The sequence below is a fragment of the Cavia porcellus genome, unplaced genomic scaffold, assembly GCF_034190915.1.
Source record: "Cavia porcellus strain 051 isolate PalLab524CR breed Dunkin Hartley unplaced genomic scaffold, mCavPor4.1 scaffold_1, whole genome shotgun sequence".
NCBI lineage: Eukaryota > Metazoa > Chordata > Mammalia > Rodentia > Caviidae > Cavia > Cavia porcellus.
Window position 1 is genome coordinate 128,919,383 of NW_026947484.1, and position 24,952 is coordinate 128,944,334.

A 24,952-nucleotide genomic window follows, 5' to 3' on the forward strand; every position below is an offset into this window, starting at 1 on the left:
GGAGTAATGTGCTACCCTCATCTGAGTATTATAAAAGATACAATATATCTACAGATTTTGAAAAACATTATTTAAGATTAGGTTCAACTGCGACCAACAGAAAAAACATAAATTTTCAGTTACAAAAAATTTTTTTTGGTACCAGGAATCAAATTCAGGACCTCATGCTTGCCAGTTAGGCCCTGCACCCCTGAGCCATATCCCCAGCCTCTTTTTTTGTCTTTTTGAGACAGGGTTTCACTGTGTAGTTTAGGCTGGCCTCGAACTTGCAGCAATCCTGGCTTAGCCTCCCGAACGCTGGGATTACAGGCTTGCATTATCACATTTAGCAGTTACAAAAATTTAAACAAGAAAGTTTATTTCTTGCTAATATGAAACAAGTCAGGAAATAAGGCACATAACTTATGTGCTGGTACTCCAAACTTGTCAGGAGCCTAATCTAGGCAAGGCCTTCCTGATCCAATATAACTGTAGAATTATTATATTTTCACTTAAAGTAGTGAGATGAACAGAGTGAAAAAATAAAGAATTTTAATTTATATTTTGTTAGCTAAAATTTAGTCTACACGTAAGTGCATGAGAAACTAGGAAATGTAGTCTTGTCACAGGGCATAACATGGCCATTCCCCCAGTGAATTGACATACAGTTACTGAAAAATAATGCACTTATTTTTTTGTTGGGGAAACATTATACAGTTTGCCACAAAAAGATTATTTCTTATTAGGAAATGAGAAAACATTTAAAGAATGGATAGAATTTCATAAGGTAGTAATGAAGAAAGCAAGAGCGTTCTAAGAATTTAAATGCAAAGATACGAAAGCAGAGAAAGATAGGAGAACAGCAAAAATATGAGCTATAAGGCATGATGGCAAATAGATAAGGGCCTCAGGTTAGGCTTCAGATCCAGCCAGGAGTAATGCCCCCGCCCAAAAAAAGCTGGTATAAAGAAAACTTACGGGGCTGGTCCTAAAATCCTAAAGGAAAATTAAGTCCTAGCAATCAAGAAATCACTGAGGTGAAATTAGTAGTCAGGGATGCTAGTATTTCAAAGAAGCAAAATTGGAAATTTAACATATTTAAAAGTTAAATGGAAAGGAAGAATATTGACTCATTTCTTATGATTTCATAAGTCAAGAGATTAAAGAAAGATCTCTCCCTCTCCTCTCTTTGAGAGGGTTTAATGTAAGTAATGTTACCATGTGTACATTAAGACACTCAAGATGGAAAACACTCAAGAATATGAAGGAGGGTACTTTAAAAAAATCTAAGTAGAGATAGCGTGAAACTAGCTATAGGTTAGCATGTAGAGTAGAGGGAATGTGGAGCTAATTGTGGGTCATAGAGATGGAGAAATATGATAGCAGTCTAAAAGCACCGTGATGGTTTCAGTGGTGGTGGTGTAAAGTGGAGAGGAGGAAGAGGGAAGGAAAGGGAAAAGTGCTAGTGTAGGATGCATTGAAGTATTAGATGACTTAGATTAATTTAAACTTGTAAGAACTCCCCTGCCCCTCATCTCAATGAATTTGTAACAGATATCATCTGTTGTGATTTGGCTGGAATTTTGTTATATCTTTGCCTGCATACTGGGGCTGAAGCTGAGGAGTGGTCTGGGATATAGCAGAGGGAAAAGAGAAAATGCTTTAGCCACACAATGGTTTTGTGGTGATGGTGGTGGTGGGTTTTTTGTTTTTCTTTTGTTTTCAGCATGGGGTTGTCTTGGTTACTTTTCTCATTGCTGAAACAAAGTGCTCAATGTTCAAAATCAAGAGTAGGAAAGATTTGTTTGCCTCACACTTTATAGAGCTTCCAGTTCAGAGTTGGCTGGCTCCAGGGCAGAGTGGCATGGGAGAGGGACATCACAGAGGAGAAAGAGGTCATAGCAGGCAGATGGCAGCAGGCAGCAAGCAGCAGTGACAAGCAACAGCCTTCTGTCTGTCTGTTGAATTTTATCAAGGCTATTCCTGTTAGGGCAGGTAGCACGCACACCCTTAACGTAGCATCATACTGTGAAATCAATCCCACTGTCACATAGTTTACCTCAGCGTCACACACCTTAGATCTAGCACTTCTGAAATCTACTTACCTATGATTGCCTGAGGCCATGAGTTAAATCTAGATACAAGCTGTAACAAGCAAATGTTCTACTACTGAATTGTATCCTCAGCCCTATACAGTGTTTCTTAAATCCTTGTGTGTAAGTAGCACATGTGTTTTCTATCCATATTCCAATTACCTGTGGATGGGAAAAATAGTCCCATAGGGAAAAACTTGTAAGGTAGAGCAGTAAATATATTAGAGCAAATAATACCTATATACAATGGGATAATATACTATGAAAAAGTTGGGTGCTTCCTGGCAATTAATACAGCAACCTTGCCTTGGAGCAGCACAGAAATAAATGAATTGGCCACAGCTAATTCTCAGCCTATGTTCAGGCTGCTGCTGTTGTTGATGATAGTTTATGTTCAGAGAAATGAATGAGTTTGTGTGAAAGAAAATATAAAGAAGTTTATTCAGAATTCATTACTTAAACTGTGATATTTTATTACTTAACTACTTTTGTGCTTATGTTATCCTCGGTTGAGAGGGATTAGTATTATTTTTAAAACCCAAAACTTAGTTTAATAGGGAACTCTCAACACTATTTAGTGAGTTGCTTCTTTTGTATCCTTCAGATAACACAGTAACAAAAGCCTCTAACTCAGTTCCCTGTACATAAGTAAATGAAAGAATTTTAGTCAACCAAATGAATGAAGATTTTGATGGTAGTCGTCATTGTATTTATGGTTAAGACTTGTACCTGATACAACAACATACCATTTTGAGAAATGTATCTTTAAGGACATGAAGTGTCTATGCTAAAGAATTGAAAATACTTAATAGTGATAAACTTCTAGGTTTAATGATCTAAGCCAGTTTTGGCTTTATGGTAATTTCTGCCAAGTGTTACATTTTTGACTACCTCAGATTCCTACATCTGTTGCATAGGTAGTGAAAAGCAAACAGTACAATCTGTTTATGGTACAAGAATTGAAGGAGAAAGATAGACTAATCAGGAAAGGAGAGTGAAAAAAGGAATAAAGGATGAAGTCCAAATAGCAGAGGAAAAAGATTTGATTATGGCAAACACACAATTGTTTCAGGAAATAGCATAATTAAATTAGTGCAAGTCCTTTTTCTTTAATGTCTCAAATCATAGCTGCATATTACTAGGTGTATTTTTTAAATTAGTTCTCTAGATTGACAGTAACTTTTTTTGGCCTCACTTAGGTGTATACTCTTAATGTACCAGATGCATTCTATTACTGCTATAGTCCAGTCCCTGGGAATGACAATGGAAAAGACTCCATCATGGAAGCAATGGCTGAGCAGATAGTCACAGTATGTGCTACTTTGGATGAAAATCCTGGAGTACGATATAAAAGGTAAGACACGGTAGTGCATCTAGGCTGTAGGCAGTGATATCTCTGTGCTTTTTTGTTTTGATTTGTAAAACACACTTTCCTCATACAATTATGCTGCTTTCTGTATAGGAGATTTAAAATTAAGGCTTAAATTCCAGATTAAATATTTCTGTTACTGAATTTTAGAGTTTAAATGTGATACCAGTCACATAGTTCCCCCCCACCCACCCAAGGAATACTTTAGAGGAAATGTCTCTGTTATGTAAGGAATACAGTCTTGTACTTACTGTTTCCCATTAAATTTCCACCAAATTTAAACTATCTGGATACTTCTTTATAGAGTCTAAGTATCTAGGGCCATTGTGGGGTTGTTTGTTTTCTTTTGAGACAGGGTCTTGCTGTGTAGACTAGGCTGGCCTTGAACTCACCATGTAGCTCAGGCTGGCCTCCAAACTCTTGGCATTTTTTTCTGCCTCACCCTCCCCAAGTGCTAAGGTTACAGATATGTACCACCATGCCCAGCCATTCAGTGGCCATTCTTACTGAATTTTAGAATTTTTTTTATTCTTGATCTTACCAAGGATCAAGACGCAATAGAATTTTTTTTAAAGAAATATAGTTTAACTTTCATACTATATATTTTTATTTGTTTACTTCTTTTTGAAAATGAAGTTTTCTGTAAAGTTGACTAAAGTAAAGTCATTTTCCAAAATGAGTACCTGTTTAACCTAACCAGGATAAAATAAATAGAACCTTAACAGCATCTTGTCAGCAACTTGAACACTGAGATTTCGTCTTAGCCCAGAAAGAATGGCCACCAGCAAGAAATCAAATAACAAATGCTGATGAGGCTTCAGAGAAAACATACATTTTTGGTGGGGATGTAAATTAATGTAACCACTGTGGAAATTGGGTAAAGATTCCTTAAAATCTAAAGCTAGAAATTCCATTTGACCCAACTACTTCCCTTCTAGGTACCCTGCTTAAAGAGTTTGGTAGCAGCCACAATTCATAATAGCTAAGCCTTGGAAGAAGCCAGTACATCCATTAATAGATGAATGGATAAAGAAAATTTACACAGAGAAGTACTCCTCTACCATAAGGAATAAACTTTTGTCATTTTCAGGAAAATGACTGCATTTTGAAACCATAATTTAAGTGGAATAAATCAGATACAAAGCTTAAATATCACATAGTATCTCTTATATGAGAAACCCAAACTACAAGTAAAGAGCCAAATACACAACAGATAATAGGAAGCAGGAACTTAGATCTTGTTCAGATGGGAAGGGGACCAAGAGATGGAGGGTAGGGAGTGGAAGGAAAGGAAGGAGAATGGAAAAAACTCAGATGTGTATGTACCAACACCCCATAAGGAATGTAATCATCTACTGCAAACATGTACTCATAATAAATGAGAACAAAGAAAAAACCTATAGACCAAAAAAAGGGCGGGGGGCTGTTAAAGACATCATATTACAGGGATACATGCATACCCATGTTTGTAGCAGCCACATTTCATCATAGCTAAATCTTGGAAGCAGCCTATATGTCCCATCAACATATGAATGGATAAAGCAAATGTTGTACTGATACGTAATAGAGTATTACTCTGCCACTGAAAAGGATAAATTTGATTTGTAGGAAAATGGATGCATCTTGGGACTACAATGTTAAAGTGAAACCCAAAGTATAAATAAATAGTAAAACAAAAGATATATAACAGGAAACAGAAAGACAGATCTTTTGCAAAAGGGAAGAGAACTGAGATGGAGAGCAGGAACGGAAAGATGTATAAAAATTAAGATAGGTTATATACATGAACCTACTCCCCATGTAATCATTATATATTGCAAAGATGCACGAATAAAAATTAAAATTTAAATTTTTTTTTCATTTTATAAATAAGTTGTGTGGTTTAGCCTTACAATTCAACTTTATGATATTGAAAGAAAGATAATTGTTTAAATATATTTTCCATTTTTAGTAAGCCTCTAGATAATGCCAGTAAGCTTGCACAGCTGGTTGAAAAAAAACTTGAAGACTACTACAAGACTGATGAAAAGAGCCTAATAAAGGTAATATATAGGGGCTGGGGATTTAGCTCAGTGGCATAAGCGCCTGTCTTGCAAGCAGGCAGTCGTGAGTTCGATCCTTGGTACCAGTAAAAAGGAAAAAGACCAAAAAAAAAAAAAAAGAAAGGTAATATATAAAAGGCAAATGACTGCACATAAAGTCTTGTTTTTATAAGCCAAAACAGTTTATTGATTCATTTTTTAGGATTGATGTGGTAATCATTAACATAAACCTCCAACACTGATTTGAGAACCATTAATGTAAACATTAGTGAAAATCTTAGGAAGCAGTGTGTAGTCTTTAAGCATTGGTGTCCATATCTTAACTCTGCCATGTAATTCATAGTTATATTAATTTGGGCAAATAATATAAATTCCACCTAAATATTCTTTTATATAAAATAGGGATAGTAAGAGGGTATGTATTTTATAAGTTATTGAGAGGGTTAAATGGGTTAATATTTATAAAGTCCTTGGAATAATCATTTCCACTGAGTTAATATTTAATAAATGTCAGACTTCCTGCTGTTACTCACTGTAACCTTGAGTTTTTTTCACCTATGAATATAGATAAAATCATAAGTACCTTTATATAGGAGTTTAATAAATGATGACTGTTAACATTTTATAAGGTAATATAATGTAATTGGAGATTAAAGTTGGCCTGGGGAATACCAGCTTATAGGGTGGCGAGAGAACAAAAAGCCTGAGGACACTGACAGAGGTGGTACCAGAGGACTGGGAAACCATACTACAGTAGCTGGAAAACGGCAGGAAGAAACTGCCCATAGTTCAGAAGAAGAAGCTACCAATTGTAGTGCTGTGTAAGTGCAGTGAGAGAATAGACTGAGCGCAGTTGGGAGCATAAGCTGGAGCTTGGAAGGTGCCCTGGAGGAAGAGGAGGTCCTTGAGCTTCAAGAAACATTGTAACACAGAGCTCATTTTAGTAGCACATATACTGAAATTAGGACAATACAGAGAGTAGCACGGCCCCTGTACATCAGTTACACAAGCCTAAATATTACAGTTTTTCATATATGAGAGACCCAAAGTATAAATAAAGAGCAAAATAAAGGATGGATAACAGGTATCAGGAAGATAATCTTTTACAAATGGGAAAAGACCTAGAGATGGGGGTAGAGAGGGAAGAGGAAGGAGAAGTAGAAAGAATTAAGATGTTTTATGTTTGTGTACCATGTCCCTATGATGAATGTAGTCGCCATATACTGAAAATGTGCTAATGAAATTTTGTGTAAAAAATTATGATAAAAGAGGGAGTTGGTTGCTTATGTAATAGGCTTCTTTGGATAGAGGTATAGAAAAGAGGAAAAATTTACTGTTAGAAAGCTTCACAGGAATGAAAAGAAAAAAGAAACTGCATCAGAATAAAGGATTTTAGTTTAGATGCTATGTTACTTTAAAAGTTAACATTTCTGTATTGGAGGTATAACCAAAGCTGTTGTTCTGGTCTATTCTGTGAAGATCGAATAGTTAAATGTACATAGCAACTAAGTAAATGAAAGGAAAAGATATACACTCATTATGTTAGTAAATACCTGTTCAGTCCTTCTCAATTTCAAGAGACAAACCACAAACTCCACAAAAAAGCAACCTTGGCTTTTCTTTCTGCCTAGGAAATTGTGCTGCCTTCAAACGCTTGATGTGTGTTTTTCTTTAAAAGGCCTGATAGGGGCTGGGGATTTAGCTCAGCAGCATAAGCGCCTGCCTTGCAAGCAGGCAGTTATGAGTTTGAGCCCTGGTACCGATAAAAAAGGAAAAAGACAAAAAAAAAAAAAAATCACTTAAAAGGCCTGATAAAATGTCATGTTTTGAAGCCTTTTTCAAAGGCTTTCCTGACTTGGGATAACAGATACTTCTCCCTACATGCAGGCATTAAGTTCCAAGCTCTGATACAGCACTTACGTTTCACAATCTTTTTCCTGTCTATATTTCTGAAGACTCATAGGTCACATATATTGTGGGCTCTCAGTATGGTTTTTTATCTTAATTGACATCAGTATAATTTTAAAATAGCACAGAGGTGAAAAACACAAGTATTCACCTAAAGTAAACTTGAGTTTGAAATTCCATTCTGCCATTTACTACCTATAAAGTACTTAATTTCAAACCTTAATACCCTGAATATCATATATAATACCTGCCGCACCCTAAAATAATAACAGGAATTAAATGAAAAGTTATATGTGTACTTGTCATATAGCAAAATGTTTAATTACAGTGACACATAAAAACCCATGTTTATAGCAACTGTAACTCATAATAGCTAAATTTTGGTTTAGGGTCTTTGTTTTGTTTTTAGTTTTTTTGTACCAGGGATCAAACTCAGGACCTTGCACTTGCCAGGCAGATGCTTATGCTGCTGAGCTATATCCCCAGTCATAACAACAAATTTTGGAAGCAGCCTATATATCTATCAACTGATGAATGGATAAAATAAATGTTGTACACTGTGGAGTATTACTCTTGTCATAAAGAAAAATACACTTGAGTCATTTTCTGGAAAATGGAGATACCTTGAGACCATAATGTTAAGTGAAGTAAATCTGACACACAAGCCTAGGAATCCATGGTTCCTCTTATATGAGAAGCCCAGTGAAGCTGAGTGTAGTACACGCCTGTAATCCCAGAACTCAGAAGGCTGAGTCAGGAAGATCACTGTGAGTTCAAGGCCAGAGTGGGCTACAAAGTGAGTCCAAGGCCAGCCTGAACTGCATAGCGAAACTGTCTCTAAAAGATAAAAATAAATGAGTAAAAGAAACCCAATTATAAATAAAGAACAAAATAAAAGATAACAGGAAATAGAAATCTTAAGTGGAAAGAAAATCAAGACATGGGAGAAAGAGAGAGAAAGGAGATGAAAAAAAGAATTAAGATTGTTATGTACACATGGACCAACTCCATATGAGGAGTGAGAACATTATGTACTGCAAATACTAGTAGAAAATTTTTTAAATGTCTAGCATAGAAGGCTCAAGTGGTACCTGCTGTGTATAGCATATATCAGTTTTAGTGTTCATAGAGTTGAATTCATAACAGAATAGACAGTACAAGCCAATTGTTACTTTTTAAAAGGAAAAAGTAAGAATATTATTAATTACAGCTCCTTAATGTAAATATGAAAGTGTTTAGTTATACACTCTTGATTTTTGCCTCAGTGTACCTTTAAGATTTTCCTATTTTAATGTAACTTCACATTGTAAAGGAAATTAACTATTCTGTTGTGTTTTTAGTGAGGAAATAGATACAAATTTAAGAAAAATCTCCTTTTTTTGTCTTTTCCCTTTTTTATCCGTACCGGGGATCGAACTCATGACTGCCTGCCTGCAAGGCAGGCGCTTATACTGAAATCTCCTTTTCTAAGATAACAAAAATGTGTTCACAGAAAAAAATTGAAGTTTCTTAAGCTAATGTTTTTCCTTATTATTCTAGGGTAAAACTCATTCCCAGCTCTTAATAATTGATCGTGGCTTTGATCCTATATCCACTGTCCTACATGAACTGACTTTTCAGGCAATGGCATATGATCTACTACCAATTGAGAATGACACATACAAGTAAGTGTAACTTGAAGGATATATAAATTCCTTGTACCACACATGAAGAAAGAATAGACACAGTTTTACCATTTTGGTACTTATTAACTACATCTTGATATAAATATACTCACTTTAAAGCTAATGTCAAATAAAAAGCTAAATGAAATAACTTTTCTATAAAAGAATCATTTTACTTACCTTTGTGTATCATATATATATTATATATGTACTAATTAAATGTTTTTCAATATCATGTTCACTAAATCCAAATTGACGTTTTTCAGAAAGCTAAGATTTATTGCTTGAGCACAGTAGTAAAAATGAAAATTAACTTCTGAAATTTTATGTTTAGCTATGCTTAATGTGATAGTTCTAAAACAATATGCAATGTTTAACAATTTTTTTTTTTTTTTACTTTTTTTTTTTTTTTTGTCCTTTTCTTTTTTATCAGTACCGGGGATCGAACTCATGACCACACACTTGCAAGGCAGGCGCTTATGCCACTGAGCTAAATCCCTAGCCCCATTATTTAATATTTCTTAAACCAAATATTGTTAAAATAATTTTGTATATTGTATTTTCATTTGCACTTTCGTTGTATACTGTTTTCTGAGTTATTTTTTATACTCACATTAATTAGTGACATAAGGTATATCGCTATTTTTCTAACATAATGTTCTAAAAATTACATTTTGAATTTCCAGGAACAATGATATTTATCTCTATTATCTTTTAGGTATATAAACCTGCAGTGCTCAAGAGATGTAGGAAAAAATTAATAAACAGTAAAGAATTTGTCCTAGACTACAGATAAAAGTTTTAGACATTTTGAACCTAGCATTTTAAAAATGTATCTCCCTAGGCTTATTGGCAAGAAAAGCAAGGTTTAACTTTTTAAAAGTGAGAGACTTACTAAAAATTAAAAAATTAAGTTAGCCATACTCCCTTTCCTGGAATAAAAAAAGTCAGGGTAAAACTTAGATGGGAGCACAATTTCCTTAATTCCTTGTACTCTATCACAGTTTTTTTTTTTTCTGTCATAGTTTTTTAATATGAGATGATTTAAAAATAAAGTGTTTCAGTTCCTTCTATGTTAATCTAAAAGTCAACTTTTTATTTTTGTTTTATTTATTTATTTATTTTGATACAGAGTCTCACTGTGCAGTTCAGGCTGGCCTTGAACTCACTTTTTAGCCCAGCCTCAGTCTCCTGAAAGCTGGGATTACAGGCATGTACCACAGGGCCTGGCCCTAAAAGTCGCTTCTTGACAGTTCCTTCTTAATATGTTCCCACCAATTTGAATCACTGATGGAACATGTGTGACTGGCCCATTGGAAGGCTTATCCCACGTGATGGGACTGTCCCATGCCCCCTTCTGGGACAGTCCCATGCCCCCTGCAGGGACAGTCCCATGCCCCCTGCTGGGACAGTCATACAGGTACCACTGATGGTTTAGAGCTCCGTGGCTGTGAGGCATACAAATTACAGCCTGCGGTGAATGTGTTGATCCTTTATTCTCAGTGCAAACTCAGCCAGTTGTCTACTGGATAATACTACTTGGAAAGCCGGAAGAACATTGTTCTCAGGTCTGTGTGTCCAGATCTGAGGTCCAGATAACATCCTTTGAACCGCTCCAATTATAGTCTTCTATAGCAGCAGTCTTGCAGTTTATTCAGACCCAGAATTTTCGTCATCTCCTCTCTCATATCTTACTGCCAATCAAGTCTAAAATCATTGGATTCATTCATAAGTCTTTATAGATGTATTTTCAAAATATAACCAGAATCCAAACTAGTCCAAGTCAGTATAATTTATTATTTGGTTCATTGCAATAGACTTCTAGCTGATCTCCACTGCTTCTTCATTCTTTGGGATCTCTTTAGTCTCCCCTCAACATAGCCAAAAAAAAAAAAAAAAAAAGGCATTGGTAAGACCTTGGTCAATTTTAATCACTGCTTTTTCAGAATTACTGGGGTTTTTGTTTTTGTTTTGTTTTGTTTGCAGTTTCTTTTTCAGAATTATGGAATGTAAAAATGTTACTTCCACTTTTGGAGGAAGAAATCTGAAAGTTTTATGCATCTGTCTATTTGTAGGTATAAAACAGATGGAAAAGAAAAGGAGGCAATCCTTGAAGAAGATGATGACCTCTGGGTCAGAATCCGGCATCGGCATATTGCGGTTGTGTTAGAGTACGTGAAACCTTTTTAAATTTTGGTCCATATTTTTAGGGTATTAAGTGTTATATTTTATAACCTCAAAATAGTTTTTGTAAAAGAATTGTGTTTAGCCGGGTGTGGTGGTGCACTTCCATAATCCTAGCACTTGGGAGGCTGAGGAAGGAGAATTGCTTGCAAGTTTAAGACCAGCCTGGGCTACAAAGTGAGCCCAAGGCCATCCTGAACTGTGTAACAAGACTCTGTCTCATAAAGGCAAAAAAAAGAGAAAGAATTATATTTAAAGAATTCTTTTACAATTTGACAGAGAAATTCCAAAGCTTATGAAGGAAATTTCATCAACAAAGAAGGCAACAGAAGGAAAGGTAAGAGCCTTACCTAATTTTCAAAATAATGATAAAGATGAATTTTAAATTTTGTTGCCAATTTTTATTACATTTAACTTTCCATTTTGGAAACATTCTTCACCAAAGTAAAGAAAATAAATGTACCCATCATCTCATTTCAAAAATTAGAAACATTTTGTTAGTCTTCCTTCATTAAGGTTTCTTTTAGAAAGCTATTTAAAATCTTTTTAAAGCATATTTTATCAGTGTGTTGTTGGTATTTTTTATAAGGAAATAATGTATGTAAGTAAAGCATACAAATCTTAAATGTATACTGGTTAGTTTTTCTTATTTATGCACTTACGGGACCACCAACTAAATCAAGATACAGAATATTTCCCTCATTCCAAAAAGTTTCTTATCCTTTCCCAGTCATTGCCATCCTGCTAGAAGTGAACTCTTGTTCTGATTTCTGTCATCATATATTGCTTTTGTTTGTACTTGAATTTCATATAAATCAAATCTTGTGCTATATGGTTGCCTCCTTCACTCAACACTAGAATTTTTGAGCTTTGCCAGTGTCACATATTTCAGTAGGCTTTTTTTTTTGTTCATTTTTGTGTAGTAGTAATATTATGTTTATACTGTCTTGTGTTACCTAACAACAGGATATGTTCTGAGAAGTGTGTCATTAGGTGATTTTGTCGTGGTAACATTACTATATAGAGTGTGTTCACATAGACTGATGCAGCTGTAGTGTTGTGAGATGGTATGATCTTATGGGCTACCATAGTATATGTGGTCCATTGTTGACTGTAACATTGTTTAATGCAGTACATGACTGTACTACAACCTATGCATCTTTTCGTTTTTTATGGATATTTTTGTTCATGGTTTTTAATGGACACATGCATTCTTTTGTAGATATATTGCAAGTAGAATTGGGTTACAAAACAGGATTGCATTTATCTTTAGTGGGTAAAGCCTTAAGTTCTACAAAGTGTTTGAAATGATTTTCACTTCTGTGTTTTCATTTTGTGAGGTGGTATCTTACTGTTTTTAAATTTTCTGTCTTGATTTTCATACTATCCAGTATATGAGTTATTTTATCTTCTATAAGAAGTCTTTGCTTACCCCAAGATCATTAATATATTCTTCTAGGTTTTCTTCTAGAAGTGTGATCATTTTAGCTTTTACATTTATGTCTGTAATTCACTTAAATTTTGGCTTACAGTATGAAGAGTACACATTTATTTTAATTTTATATAAACACCCAGTTACTCAAGAACTATTTATTGAAAAGACCATCTTTTTACCACTGAGAGGTGGTAATGTATTTGTTGTTAATCAGGTGACTATAAATGCTTGGGTCTACTTCTGGATTTCTTTTCCTGGTCAATTTGTTGATTCTGGTGTCTTTTCGAGATGGGGTCTCACTATGTAGTTAAGGCAGCCTTGAACTCACTCTGAAGCCTAGGCTGGCCTCAAACTCACATTGATCCTCTTGCACTGGCCTGAGTATCACTATGTCCAATTACCACACCTATCTTAATTAGTATACTTTGTGTTAGTTTTGAAATTTGGCAGCATAACTTTTCCAACTTTGTCCTTTAAGATTGGATCACCTTCTATGCTTTCCTTCCCTCAGAGCTGTTTTTATCCATTGCCTGACAGCTATTGTCCAATTTTATTTTTGTTTATGGAGGAGCAATAATTTTGATATTAGTTACTTTATGGTGACTGACATTAGAAACCTCGTAGTATTTTCTTTTAAAAATTTGCCAAAAGTTAAAAGTTAACTGTGATAATGTTTAAAATTCTGGAATTAAAAGGTTATAACAAAATTATAGAATAACAGAATCATAAGTTTGTTTGACATATTTTTTATTTTTCCTAGATATCACTTAGTGCTCTTACCCAACTGATGAAAAAGATGCCCCATTTCCGTAAACAGATTACTAAGGTAAGCAATGTTGTATATAATATGATTTATTTGTAGTTTATTGATCTATCCAATCCTATAGTTAGGCTTAGCAATAAATTTCATGGAGTACTTGTTAGTTGTCCTCTTAAACTTTATAGCTGAGAAATATCCCAAATATGTGAGCTTCCAGTAACTTTTTGTACATCATCATCTAGTTTTATTCAAATCTAGATTTATTCTTGAACTTCTTGATCATTGTTTTAACAACTGAACACAATAATTTTAAGTTTTACCAACCTCACAGGAATATTCAACTCTAGATTGACCAATAGTTGTTACTCTACGTGCGTCTTTAAATTGTTTTGGACTAGAGGTTTAGCTCAGCAGTATAAGTGCCTGCTTGACAAACGTGAGGTCATGAGTTTGATCCCTGGCACCAAAAATAAATAAATAAACTTAACAGCATTTAAGCTCTGTGGCCAGGTAAAGTTTTTCACTATTGTAGCTTTTTTTTTTTTTTTTTACAAATCTCTATCAAAATAACTTTATACATTTTACCATATTGCATCCTCGTCAAATTACTCTAGTTGCCAAAAAAATAATTAAAAGGCTTTAAATAATGTTTCTTTTGTTTTTCAGCAAGTTGTTCATCTTAACTTAGCAGAAGATTGCATGAATAAGTTCAAGCTTAATATAGAAAAGCTCTGCAAAACTGAACAAGTATGTAAGATGTCAGAAATACCTACATTGATAAGAAGTTTATAGAATAAATTTTATAAGTTAAAATGCACAATTTTGCTCACTGCAACCACTGATTTTAATAGAATTATAGATTTGTAAAAGGAGACCTGCCAATGCAGTATATAATGCATAGTAGTTCACTATATTAGTCAGCTTTCTGTTATGATTATAAACACCTGAGATAAGAAACTTATAAAAGGTCACAGTTTTGTTTTTTGTTTGTTTTTGTTGTTAATATTGGGGATCAAGTACCTTGTAGATGCTAAACGTGCGTAAGGCTTGTAATTTGGGGGTTGAACTTGTTGTTTTTTAGGCTGTGGTGATATAGCATTTCATGATAGCACTATCTTACCACAAGCCTAAAATCAACAAACCTGCAAAGCAAAACTGTGCACCCCATGGCCGAATAGCAAAAGAAAGAAGGAGGCATGGATTCTACATAAGCATCAGGGCACAGCCTCCAGTGAGCCAAAGACCTCCCACAAGCCCCAGTTTCCACCATCTCCCAATAGCACCGCACTAGGAGTCAAGCCTTTAACATATAGACCTTTTTGGAGCAGTCCAGGTCCAAACTACAGCACCTGTCAGCCTTAACAAGCAGCTATGTAATAGCAGTCCTTTCTCATCTGCGATTAGCATTTTTGGCTGAATGGTGTGTTTTAAGTTTTTGGAGCCTTATTTTGGGCTGACATTGTTGGCAGGATTTAATTCAGGAAGTGCAGCATTGAATGTAGGCACATTTTAATTGTTTTAAGCTTTTTATATAATGCCTCAACTGATAAGAACATCATGCTCTTAACAAAAAGTGTTAGAAGATGCAAGTGGCATGTACTTAGGGTTCTAGTAAAACCAAGTGTAAAGCCAAATGCCTGTAGCTACTGGGGATGCTGAGGCAAAGGGATCAAGTGTACCAGGCCGGTCTGTGCAACATAGCAAGACCCTATCTCAAAAAGGAAGAAAATATGTTTTAGTAGCTACATGGCAAAGTTAAAAGGAGAAAAGTACAATTTTAATAATATGTTTAATTTAACCTGATACACCCAAAATATTATTTCAGCATGTAATCAATATAAACATTACTGGTGAGATATTTTACACACTTTTTTTCATACCAAGTATTCAAGATGCAGTGTTATGCACCCATAGCACATTTTTATTCAGATTGACTACACTTTGGGTATGCAATAGCCACATGTGGCTGGTGGCTTGAATAGCATGTGTTTAGGATTAATGATTTTTTTCTCTGATTGATTTTTTGAATTTTTTACAATGGTATAAAAGTGATGTCCACATTTTCCTATGAAATGTTATCAATGTTCCATTAAAATTTGATGATTTAATAATAGGTACTTTTCAGAGCCATGCATGGCACATGCATGTAATCTCAGAACTTCGGGAGGAGGATCATAAGTTCAAGCATGGATAACTTAGTGATTTAGCAAAATAAAAAAGTACTGGGTGTGTAGCTCATTGTGAAGACCTGGGCTCAGTATCCAGTGGACCCTCCCAGAAAGAAAGGGGTATTTTTAACAAAAGACTCAATTTGAATTTTAGACCACTGACTATTTTATTTTCATTAAGGACCTGGCACTTGGAACTGATGCAGAAGGACAGAAGGTGAAAGATGCTATGCGAGTGCTCCTTCCAGTTCTACTCAACAAAAATCATGATAATTGTGACAAAATAAGAGCAATTCTGCTTTATATCTTCAGTATTAATGGTAATGGAAATTGTCATGAGTCATTAAAATACCCAGTTTTAAAATCACTTTTTAATTATTGATTTAAAACTGATCTTAAGAGAATCTTTGAAAACTTATGTATAGTGGCTTAAGTCAGAGTTAGTTAAGGTATATGTTTAAAAAAATAGGAAATTGAGAGAAGACTAAACGGATGCTATGATTGAACTGTCTGCTCTTTTAAAAACTTTATGAATGCTACATAAAACCTAGAATTGATTGCAGTAACAATTATGTAATTGTGTGTTCATGTTTTTGCATATCTAAGGGACCACAGAAGAGAATTTGGACAGGTTGATCCAGAATGTAAAGATAGAAAATGAAAGTGACATGATTCGAAACTGGAGTTACCTTGGTGTTCCCATTGTTCCCCAAGTAAGAAATTTACATTGTTCATGTGTGGTGATTTGCATTAATTATGTTTTTTATGTGGCAATCCATGTGAATAGTCTTAATATCACCTTATAATTTTTTATCATTAAGCAATTAAAAATTTTATCTTTCCCATATGAATTAAGTATACTTTTTTAATGAATTTATATTTTATGCCAGCTGTTGTAATTGGCTACTTACTTTAATTGGCTGGTAAGTTCAGTATCTTTTGTAGGAAGCATAATAATCATATTACTGAGTAAAATCATGATTTTCAACTTTTTCTTCTAGTCTCAACAAGGCAAACCATTAAGAAAGGATCGGTCAGCAGAAGAAACTTTTCAACTTTCTCGATGGACACCTTTTATCAAAGACATTATGGAGGTAAAAATTATGTTTCTACTTACATGTGGGTACAGCGTCACTCCTTGAGCTCACTTGTCAATGCCACTTGCATTATCATGCTGTAAATCAGTGGCCTCGACTTATTTGATCATACACACCTGATTACTAAAAATATGAGTGTGAATCTAATATGTGTATTTTATATATATATATCTTAAGTATAGCATAAAGTGTAACACTGAAAAAAAAGAAGAATTTTTGAAAGGAAAGAAAACTTCCCACATCTCACTGAGTTGTCTTGAGTATTCCTAGGCCAGGTATATTTTGGAGGCAGTGCTTTGAAAGGCAAGGCCTTGGTGGTAGGTGAGGAGGTAGTAATTAGAAACATGAGCACACTAGAGCTAAATGGTCCTCAAACCAAAGCAAGGACATCTAACTGAAGAAAGGTCTGCAGTACATTTTGGTTTAGTAAGTTTAAAAAAAAAAAGATGATACCCAGTTCAAGGAACCCAGACTATATAGCTCAGCGTCATGGTGCCTGTCTGGCAAGTGCAAGGTCCTGAGTTTGATCCCTGGTTCAAAAAAATTAGTAATAATAAGAAGTAAATGATTGCATTGTTTTTAAAGCAGTATTTGTAGGTTTCAAAGGAAGGTCTAATTTTATAAAATGTTTGTTTCTTTAATGTTCATTAGTAGTAAATACAAGTTTTGACCTTGATGCATAGCAAAGTCCTGAATTTACAACATTTTCCTTATGGTGTTAACTCTTTTGTTTCTTAGGATGCTATTGATAATAGATTAGATTCAAAAGAATGGCCATACTGTTCCCAGTGTCCAGCAGTGTGGAATGGTTCTGGAGCTGTAAGGTAAAACTTATAAATAAAAGTCAGTGAAATTTTTATTATGATTCTACAGACTGAAGAACTGAAAATGCTGTACAGTTTCTCCTACTGGGCAGTTCTCTTTATAGTCACATAAGAGGTAATTTTGTAAACTTGTTTTAAATGAATTCTAGTAAACAGCATGAAAATGTACTTTATTATAAAAAACATGAAACTAAAAAAGTCTCCTCTCTTTTTTTTATATAGTAGATACATTAACCCTTTTGGTAATTTTTGTGTGATTAAATATTTGAAACATTCAGAAAGATACAGAGAATATTATAACGCATACCCTTAACCCAGAGCCCAACAAATAAATTATAAATGCAATTCTAACTTCCTTGTATATCAGTTTCTGACTTTATTATTCTTTCTTCCTTGTTGTTTTTTCCCCCGGGGTCCCAGGAATCGAACTCAGGGTGTTGTAGTTATAAGGCAGGTGCTGTACCTCTGAACTATATCCCCAGCCCCTGTTCTCTCTTCCCTATCCTGAATTTGATGTTTATTATTAACCTTTATGTCTTTATGCTTTTTCTACCCATAGTTGTATCTTAAACAGGATTGTCTCTTGGTCTTTGGCTTTCAGCAGTTTATCTATGTTCTGTCTGGCTGCTGTTCTATTTTTATTCTACCTGGAGTTTGTTGAATTTATTAGATTGGCAAATTAATTTTCATCAAATTTGGGGGCATTATTTTTCAACTGTTCTTTCTGTATTTTCTTCTGAAATTCCTATCACATATGTTGGAAGATTTGGCATTGTTCCATGGGTCACTGAAGCTCTATTTTCTTTCATCTTTTTTCTCTTTTCTTTGGATTTTGTAGTATCTGTTTAGCTTCAGATTCACTAATTTTTCTGATGTGTCACTTCTGCTTTTGAGTTCATCTAGTGACTTTTTCATTTCAGTTATGGTACTTTTCATATTTAGAATTTCCACTTGTTTCCTTTGTAGCTTCTATTTCTTTGTTTCTTTCTTTTTTTTAATTAGTGATGCACAATATCAAACTCAAGGCCTCACTGATACTAAGCAAGCATTTTACTACTGAGCCATATCTTCAGCCCTAAATTGCATTTCTCATTACTAGCATATTTTTTCTTAACTTTTTATTTTACTTGTAATAACTGCTTTGAAGTTACCAAATTCAAAATCTGGATCTAGGATCTGATTTTTGAGCATTTACTCTTGAATGTCTTTTAACTTCTCAAGTACAAAAGGTGGTGGTCAACGTGCTTAAGAGTTAGACTGGGGGCTGGGGATTTAGCTCAGCGGCATAAGCGCCTGCCTTGCAAGCAGGCAGTCGTGAGTTCGATCCCCGGTACCAATAAAAATGAAAAACTAAAAAAAAAAAAAAAGAAAGAAAGAGTTAGACTGCACTGGGGATTTAGCTCAGTGGTGTAAGCACCTGCCTGGCAAGCGTGAGGTCATGAGTTCAATCCCCAGTACCAAAAAAAAAGTACAGGCTCAACCCAAAATCTGGTCTACCCAAGGTCAGTTTATATAACTCCTTTTTCCCATAAAATGAGTCATACTTCCCTGTTCTTTATATATCTGCTTTTGATTAAGAATTAGACCTTTTAGATAATTTGTTAGAATTTTAGATAATTTGTTAGAATAATTCTGATTGGGGCTGGAGATTTAGCTCAGCGGCATAAGCACCTGCTTTGCAGTGTATGGTCGTTGAGTTTGATCCCTGGTACCGGTAAACATACAAAAAAAAAAGAATAACTCTGATTTTTTTTTTGTAGTAATATGTATGGACTTAAACTACAGAAGCTTACTCTCTCTTTATGCAGCCATTAATATCTTTGTTGAGTTTTTTAAATTTTAATTTTTTAACTTGACTTGCAGTGATTACCTCGGTGCCTAGTAGTTTAGAAGTCAGCAATTGAATTGAAATATACAGAGAAACTTCAGAGTTTGTGCAGTGTTCCTTCTCTGCAGATTGTCTTGAGTGGATTAAGGAATGTATTCCAATACAGCCAGCGCTTGAATCTTCTGGGATTTTTTTTTTTCTCTTTTTTCCCTAGATGTTCTGAGGTTTTCCCTGCACATGTATAGTCCAACATGCTCATGATGCTCAAGTTTATCTTGGCCTTCATTGGATTACTCACTTTTAAGATTTCCTGTTAAGTTTCTGACCTGTTTACAGTGCGTCACAAGTTTAAAGTGTACCATTAAGCTACCAGACCACCAGGTCTTCCTGCTCTGAGCCAGGTGCACCTTTTTAACTGGCAGTACATGAAGACTTGGTGATCCTGCCAGTAGCAGTCCAATTGAATGAGGTCTTCCAGGCTACTTTTCAGTGTCAGCTTTAAGTCAATAAAGCAGTAGTTTTCTCAGCTGGGATTGGGGAAGAGGTAAGTTGTAGCCTCAGACTAGAAGGTCATGTATTGACCAGGACCTTTCTTACCTAATAAATTAAAAGATACTCACAAGTAAATGCTCAGTTTGTTGTCTTCCCATGGTCAATTTCTAGTTGATTTGAAATGTTTTGGTTTGGGGGTGTTTAAAATTTGTTTTGATTTTCTCAGAATTTCATTCGGTTTATATACTTGTTTGTTGGAAGGGACTCTCCTAACTTACCTTATTCCACCATGACCATGAGTCCTTTTTATGTTACTGTTATGGCTTGTGTTTAGATATCCCCCCAAGTTCTCAAGGAGTCATAGTGGGACTTTTCGAAGGTGGGTGGATCTAGGGTGTGCGACTACTAAATTAGTCTACTGATTGGCTTGGCGTAGTTCTGGGTGTGGCTAACGGGATGGCCCACTCCGATGTGAGCGCTACTGCCCTAAGGTGTGTAACTTAGATGGAATATAAGGGGACAGAAAAAGAGTTTTGCCATCGCTGGCTGCTTACTACTTCACTGCTGGCTGCTGTTTCCCGGCCCTGTGTTGCTGTGCACTGTTTCTCCTCTGGGATGCCCCTCTTCATGCCACCCTGTCCCGGAGCCAACTGACTGTGAACTGAAATCTCTATAAACTGTAAGCCAGAATAAACCTTTCCTCCTTTAACTTTAGATGTTGAGTATTTTGTATTAGCAACAAAAAAACTAAACTGTTTTATTAAACTTCATGTAAAAGATGTCTTAATATATATTATCCTCCTGCACCTGCCATGTTTCCTTTATATTATGTGTGTGGAATTTATCCCAGATTCATAGATATATAAATCTTCACTGCTGATTGGTGTACAGTTATATGAGTATCACAGTTCATCTATTTTCCACATGCTGAAATCAAAATTTGCATTGAGCATTCCTGTACATTTACATGTATTGAGTTTAGAGCTTTTCTGGACTGAGGAATTTCTCTTTAGTTTTTTCCCCCCTTCTCTCCTGGTTTGGAAGTAGTGTAGTCTTGTGTTTTTTTCATATAACAACTATCTTTAAAATTTTAATACACATATTCATCTCAACAGAGCTTGAGACTGATTAATATCTTTTTCTTCTTCCTGAACAACACAAGAACCTTAGGCCAATCCACAGCAAACCAAATGACTCTTACGTTTTCTTTCCTTTTTTTTTTTTTTTTGGTACTGGGGATTGAACTCATGACCTTGTGCTTACCAGGAAAGGGCTTGAGCCACTGAGCTAAATCCCCAGCCCTAATTTTTTTAAAAAACATTTAATTTTTCCAAATGATTCTTAAATGTTACCAGGTACTTTATTTTTTTCAACTCATCTTTTTTAATTCCAAATTTAATTATCAGCATTATTGTTATTTTTTATTTAGGTGTGTGTGTATGTTATTCAGTTACACTACTCACCACCCCTTATACCTTTTTTTGTGGGCAGTTACCTTCCTTCCAAACTGTTTCTATAGAAGTTACTTCAGTGTGGACTGTTGGTAGTCGTTATGGTTTTGCTTCTTTGAAAGGCTCTTCATTTGGTCCTTGTTTTTCCCTACCAGCTTTAGCCAGTTATGAATTCCTACATACACAGTTCTGTTTACCCAACACTTTTAGGTAATATTCTGCTGTCTCAGCCCTCAGGATGATGGGGGAAGGGTTTTCTGTCAGCCATGTCCTTTGTGGATAATTTGCCTTTCTTCAATGCTTCTTACCTTTGATATTCTCCAAATGATATACATTACATTTATGTAAGGATTTGTTTTCTTTCCTTGTGGATTATTCCTAAATTTGAGAATTCATCTTTGAAAACTTCTTCAAATATTGCCATTTCTGTATGCTCGGTTTTCTCAAATTTATTTTGTCTTCATATCTCATGTTTATTTCTTCCTTTTATGTTTCATTGTGAAAATTTTTCTTCAGACTTAGTTTTTAATTCTGCAGTTCTCTCTTAAACTGTGATTGCTGTTAAAATTCTTTTTATTTTCTCTTTTCAGTGACCATTCCATTTTGGAAGTTGTATTTATTATTCAAATATGCTTGAATTACATAACTTTTCAGCAGTGTTTTCTCTGATTTTTTTTCCTTTCTTATTCAGTTTTTCTCTTTTGAAAATTTTAAAACCAAACTTGCATTTTTGTATGCCCTTGCTTTATTTTGTGCAGGAACAAAAGTATATTTTGTTCATGTTTCATCTTTCAAAACCAGTTACTTTCTCATTTTCCTGTTGTTTAAAGTCTCACCACTCTTTGAGTTGGTGGGTAGATGAAAATGATCTTGCCAGAGTCCAGGCTGAGAACATTATTAGAAGTTTACTGTGGCATCCTTATTGCAGGGCCTTAGATCTCATTTGGAACGGTAGCTTCCAAATGTGCAATAAAATGATCATTGAATACTTTCTTTTGTATACTAGCACAGATTTATAGCTTATAAGTTAATATATTTACTTATAAATGTATGTAAATGTCTATTTTTAAATAATTATTTTTCAAATAAAGGCTTGAAGTTACTAGTGAAGAAAAAAAGTAATTCTTATGCTCTAGAGCTATATTATCTCATAGAGCTTTCTGCAGTGATGAGAATATTCTCTGTCTCCACTGTCCAGCATGATAGTCACTAGCTTCAGGGGCTTTTATGTCTTCTAGCACTGTGGTTTTGGTAGTGTTTTGACTTTTTTGCTCTTTACTTTTTAGTGCTCGCCAAAAACCCCGAACTAATTACCTGGAATTAGACCGAAAAAATGGATCAAAGCTGATTATTTTTGTAATTGGAGGGATTACGTATTCTGAAATGCGTTGTGCTTATGAAATTTCTCAGGCATATAAATCCTGTGACGTTATTATTGGTAAGACTTTTGTTTTTCTCTTTTCTGCTTTTTTTTTTTTTTTTTTTGTCTTTTTCCTTTTTATCGGTACCAAGGATTGAACTCACTACTGCCTGCTTGCAAGGCAGGCGCTTATGCTGCTGAGCTAAATCCCCCCTCTTTTCTGTTTTTAAAACAAATTCTAAATGCAAAAATATACACATAAATTTTACTTGTGTTATATGTTTAAGACTGAATTATTGAATGAAAAAAATTATCCATAAAATGTATTTTATCTGACTTGCCGAAATTTTTTCCTGGTTGATCTTTTTAATAACTTTATTATTAAGTATTCTGATTTGAGGGAAATGAATTTATCCTTAAAATGTTTTACCCTATGATTTTGTTTGATCTGATCATTAAATAATTTTTGACACATCAATGCATTTGTACTTCAGAAAGATTTTGATTTTGTGGGCACATCTGGCACTGGCAAGACCTGTATGGAGTGGAGCATTAAGATGTCAGTCAGCTGGGCATGGTGGGGCACATACCTGTAATCTCAGCACTTGAGAGGTAGAGGCAGGAAGATCATCACGAGTTCAAGGCCAGCCTGGGCTACATAGTAAGTTCAAGGCCAGCCTGATCTATGTAGTGTGACCCTGTCTTAAAAAAAAATGTCAGTCAGTGCCTTCAGTAGATAAACTCTCTTCCTCCAGGGAAGTACAGTTTGAACATCAGCAACACTGCTTAGATGTTCCCTAATACTGAGTGACACTGTGGCAATTCTGAGGGAAAAAAATGCCAAGTTTTGCTTTTAGTATACTAACGTGTAGTACAAGACAGAAGAAACACTAGGATTGAGCAGTGCTTCTGAGGAATTACTGAGTATGCTCAGTGGTAAAGGAATGAAATTTTGTAGGACAGGGAGATTTCGGAAGATGTCAACAGAGATCTTACTAAAATGCTGCAGGCTACTACACTTTGCTGATTTGAAGGACATGACAGTATATTAAGCTAAGGAAAATCAGTTTAGGTTCTGGGCTCTGAAAAGTTCTCTCTTTTTTTTTTAACAGGTTCTACACACATTTTAACACCCAAAAAGCTGTTGGATGATATAAAGATGCTGAATAAACCCAAGGATAAAGTTTCCTTTATTAAGGATGAGTAGCTTTTTTTTAAAGAGATTTTATTATATGTTCAACGAAAATGAAATAAGATTATGCTATTATGTAATTTAAACAGTGTAAATATTTTATGCAATAATGGCTTTTCAATTACATTTCTTAAGGGACTGTTTAGGATTGTGTATTATGGAATTTGACATTTTTTAATAATTTAAATATTGTTGCTGCTTTGTAGATGATAAATATTAAAATGCTCTCTAAACAAAATTTTTTTACCTTTGAGCAAAATATATTAGAGTTATGAGTAATCTGTCACAGCCACTTGTGTATATACAAATTACTTGTTAAATACTTACTTGTCTCATGCTGAAGTATAGTTTTTGGGAAAGAATGATTTTAAATGAAGAACTTATAAAAAACTGTAAATGTGTATGTATGATAGAATTTCCTACAAATACCATTTGTCTTTCAACTGAAATTTTTGATGTCTTTATAACTTAATAATAGAATGATTTCACAGTGTACACTAGCTTTCTAAGTACTTCTAAAGAACACAGTTCTATGTAATTTTGAAATTATGTATGTTTAAATTACAAAACCGAAAATCTTGAATGTTCTTAGATAAAATAAAAGTATAGTTACAAAATGTATCCAAGTTTGTTTGTTTGTTTGTTTTTAGGTAGGAGGGGAAAGTTTAAAAGTACTAAATCAGGGTTACAAAGGAACAGAAAGCACCATAATTCCCACCAAGGGAATTCCTACTGACTCTTCCAAAAACAGCACAATTAATATGTATAAAGTTAGATAATTAAAGGCTGTCTCCTTAAATGAGTTTGTGTTATACAAAAGTAACATCTTCATTTCAGATCTCTCCTTTTACTTGACCTCATAGTGTTCTGTCATTTGGTGGACCATAATTTTATGTGTCACTCATGTTCAGAGTTTTGTTCTGACAAATAATTCTGTATTACATGGGTATGTACTTTTGCAGACTTACACAAACATTTGTGTAATATAAATCCTAGCGGTGACATAGCTTGTCATAGGATTTGTGTTTAAAATATTGACAGGTATCATTACAAATATTTATTGGTGATTGGAATTGAACTCAGGGCTTTACTCTTGCTAAACAAGC

At 34.6% G+C, this 24,952-nt stretch overlaps 1 protein-coding gene across 1 annotated transcript in view; it reads left to right on the top strand.

The window, feature by feature from the left end:
• The window catches only part of Stxbp3 (syntaxin binding protein 3), a 50,327-nt gene extending 25,860 nt beyond the window's left edge, over positions 1-24,467 (top strand). The window contains exons 7-19 of the mRNA XM_003479191.5: positions 3,272-3,426; positions 5,393-5,483; positions 8,931-9,055; positions 11,131-11,226; positions 11,519-11,576; positions 13,435-13,500; positions 14,101-14,181; positions 15,784-15,922; positions 16,209-16,315; positions 16,604-16,696; positions 17,438-17,523; positions 22,581-22,732; positions 23,767-24,467. Of these exons, the coding sequence (XP_003479239.2) occupies positions 3,272-3,426; positions 5,393-5,483; positions 8,931-9,055; positions 11,131-11,226; positions 11,519-11,576; positions 13,435-13,500; positions 14,101-14,181; positions 15,784-15,922; positions 16,209-16,315; positions 16,604-16,696; positions 17,438-17,523; positions 22,581-22,732; positions 23,767-23,861 (1,344 nt within the window). The 3' untranslated portion in view covers positions 23,862-24,467. The remainder of the gene's footprint in view (positions 1-3,271; positions 3,427-5,392; positions 5,484-8,930; positions 9,056-11,130; positions 11,227-11,518; positions 11,577-13,434; positions 13,501-14,100; positions 14,182-15,783; positions 15,923-16,208; positions 16,316-16,603; positions 16,697-17,437; positions 17,524-22,580; positions 22,733-23,766) is intronic.
• The last annotated feature ends 485 nt before the right edge of the window (positions 24,468-24,952 follow it).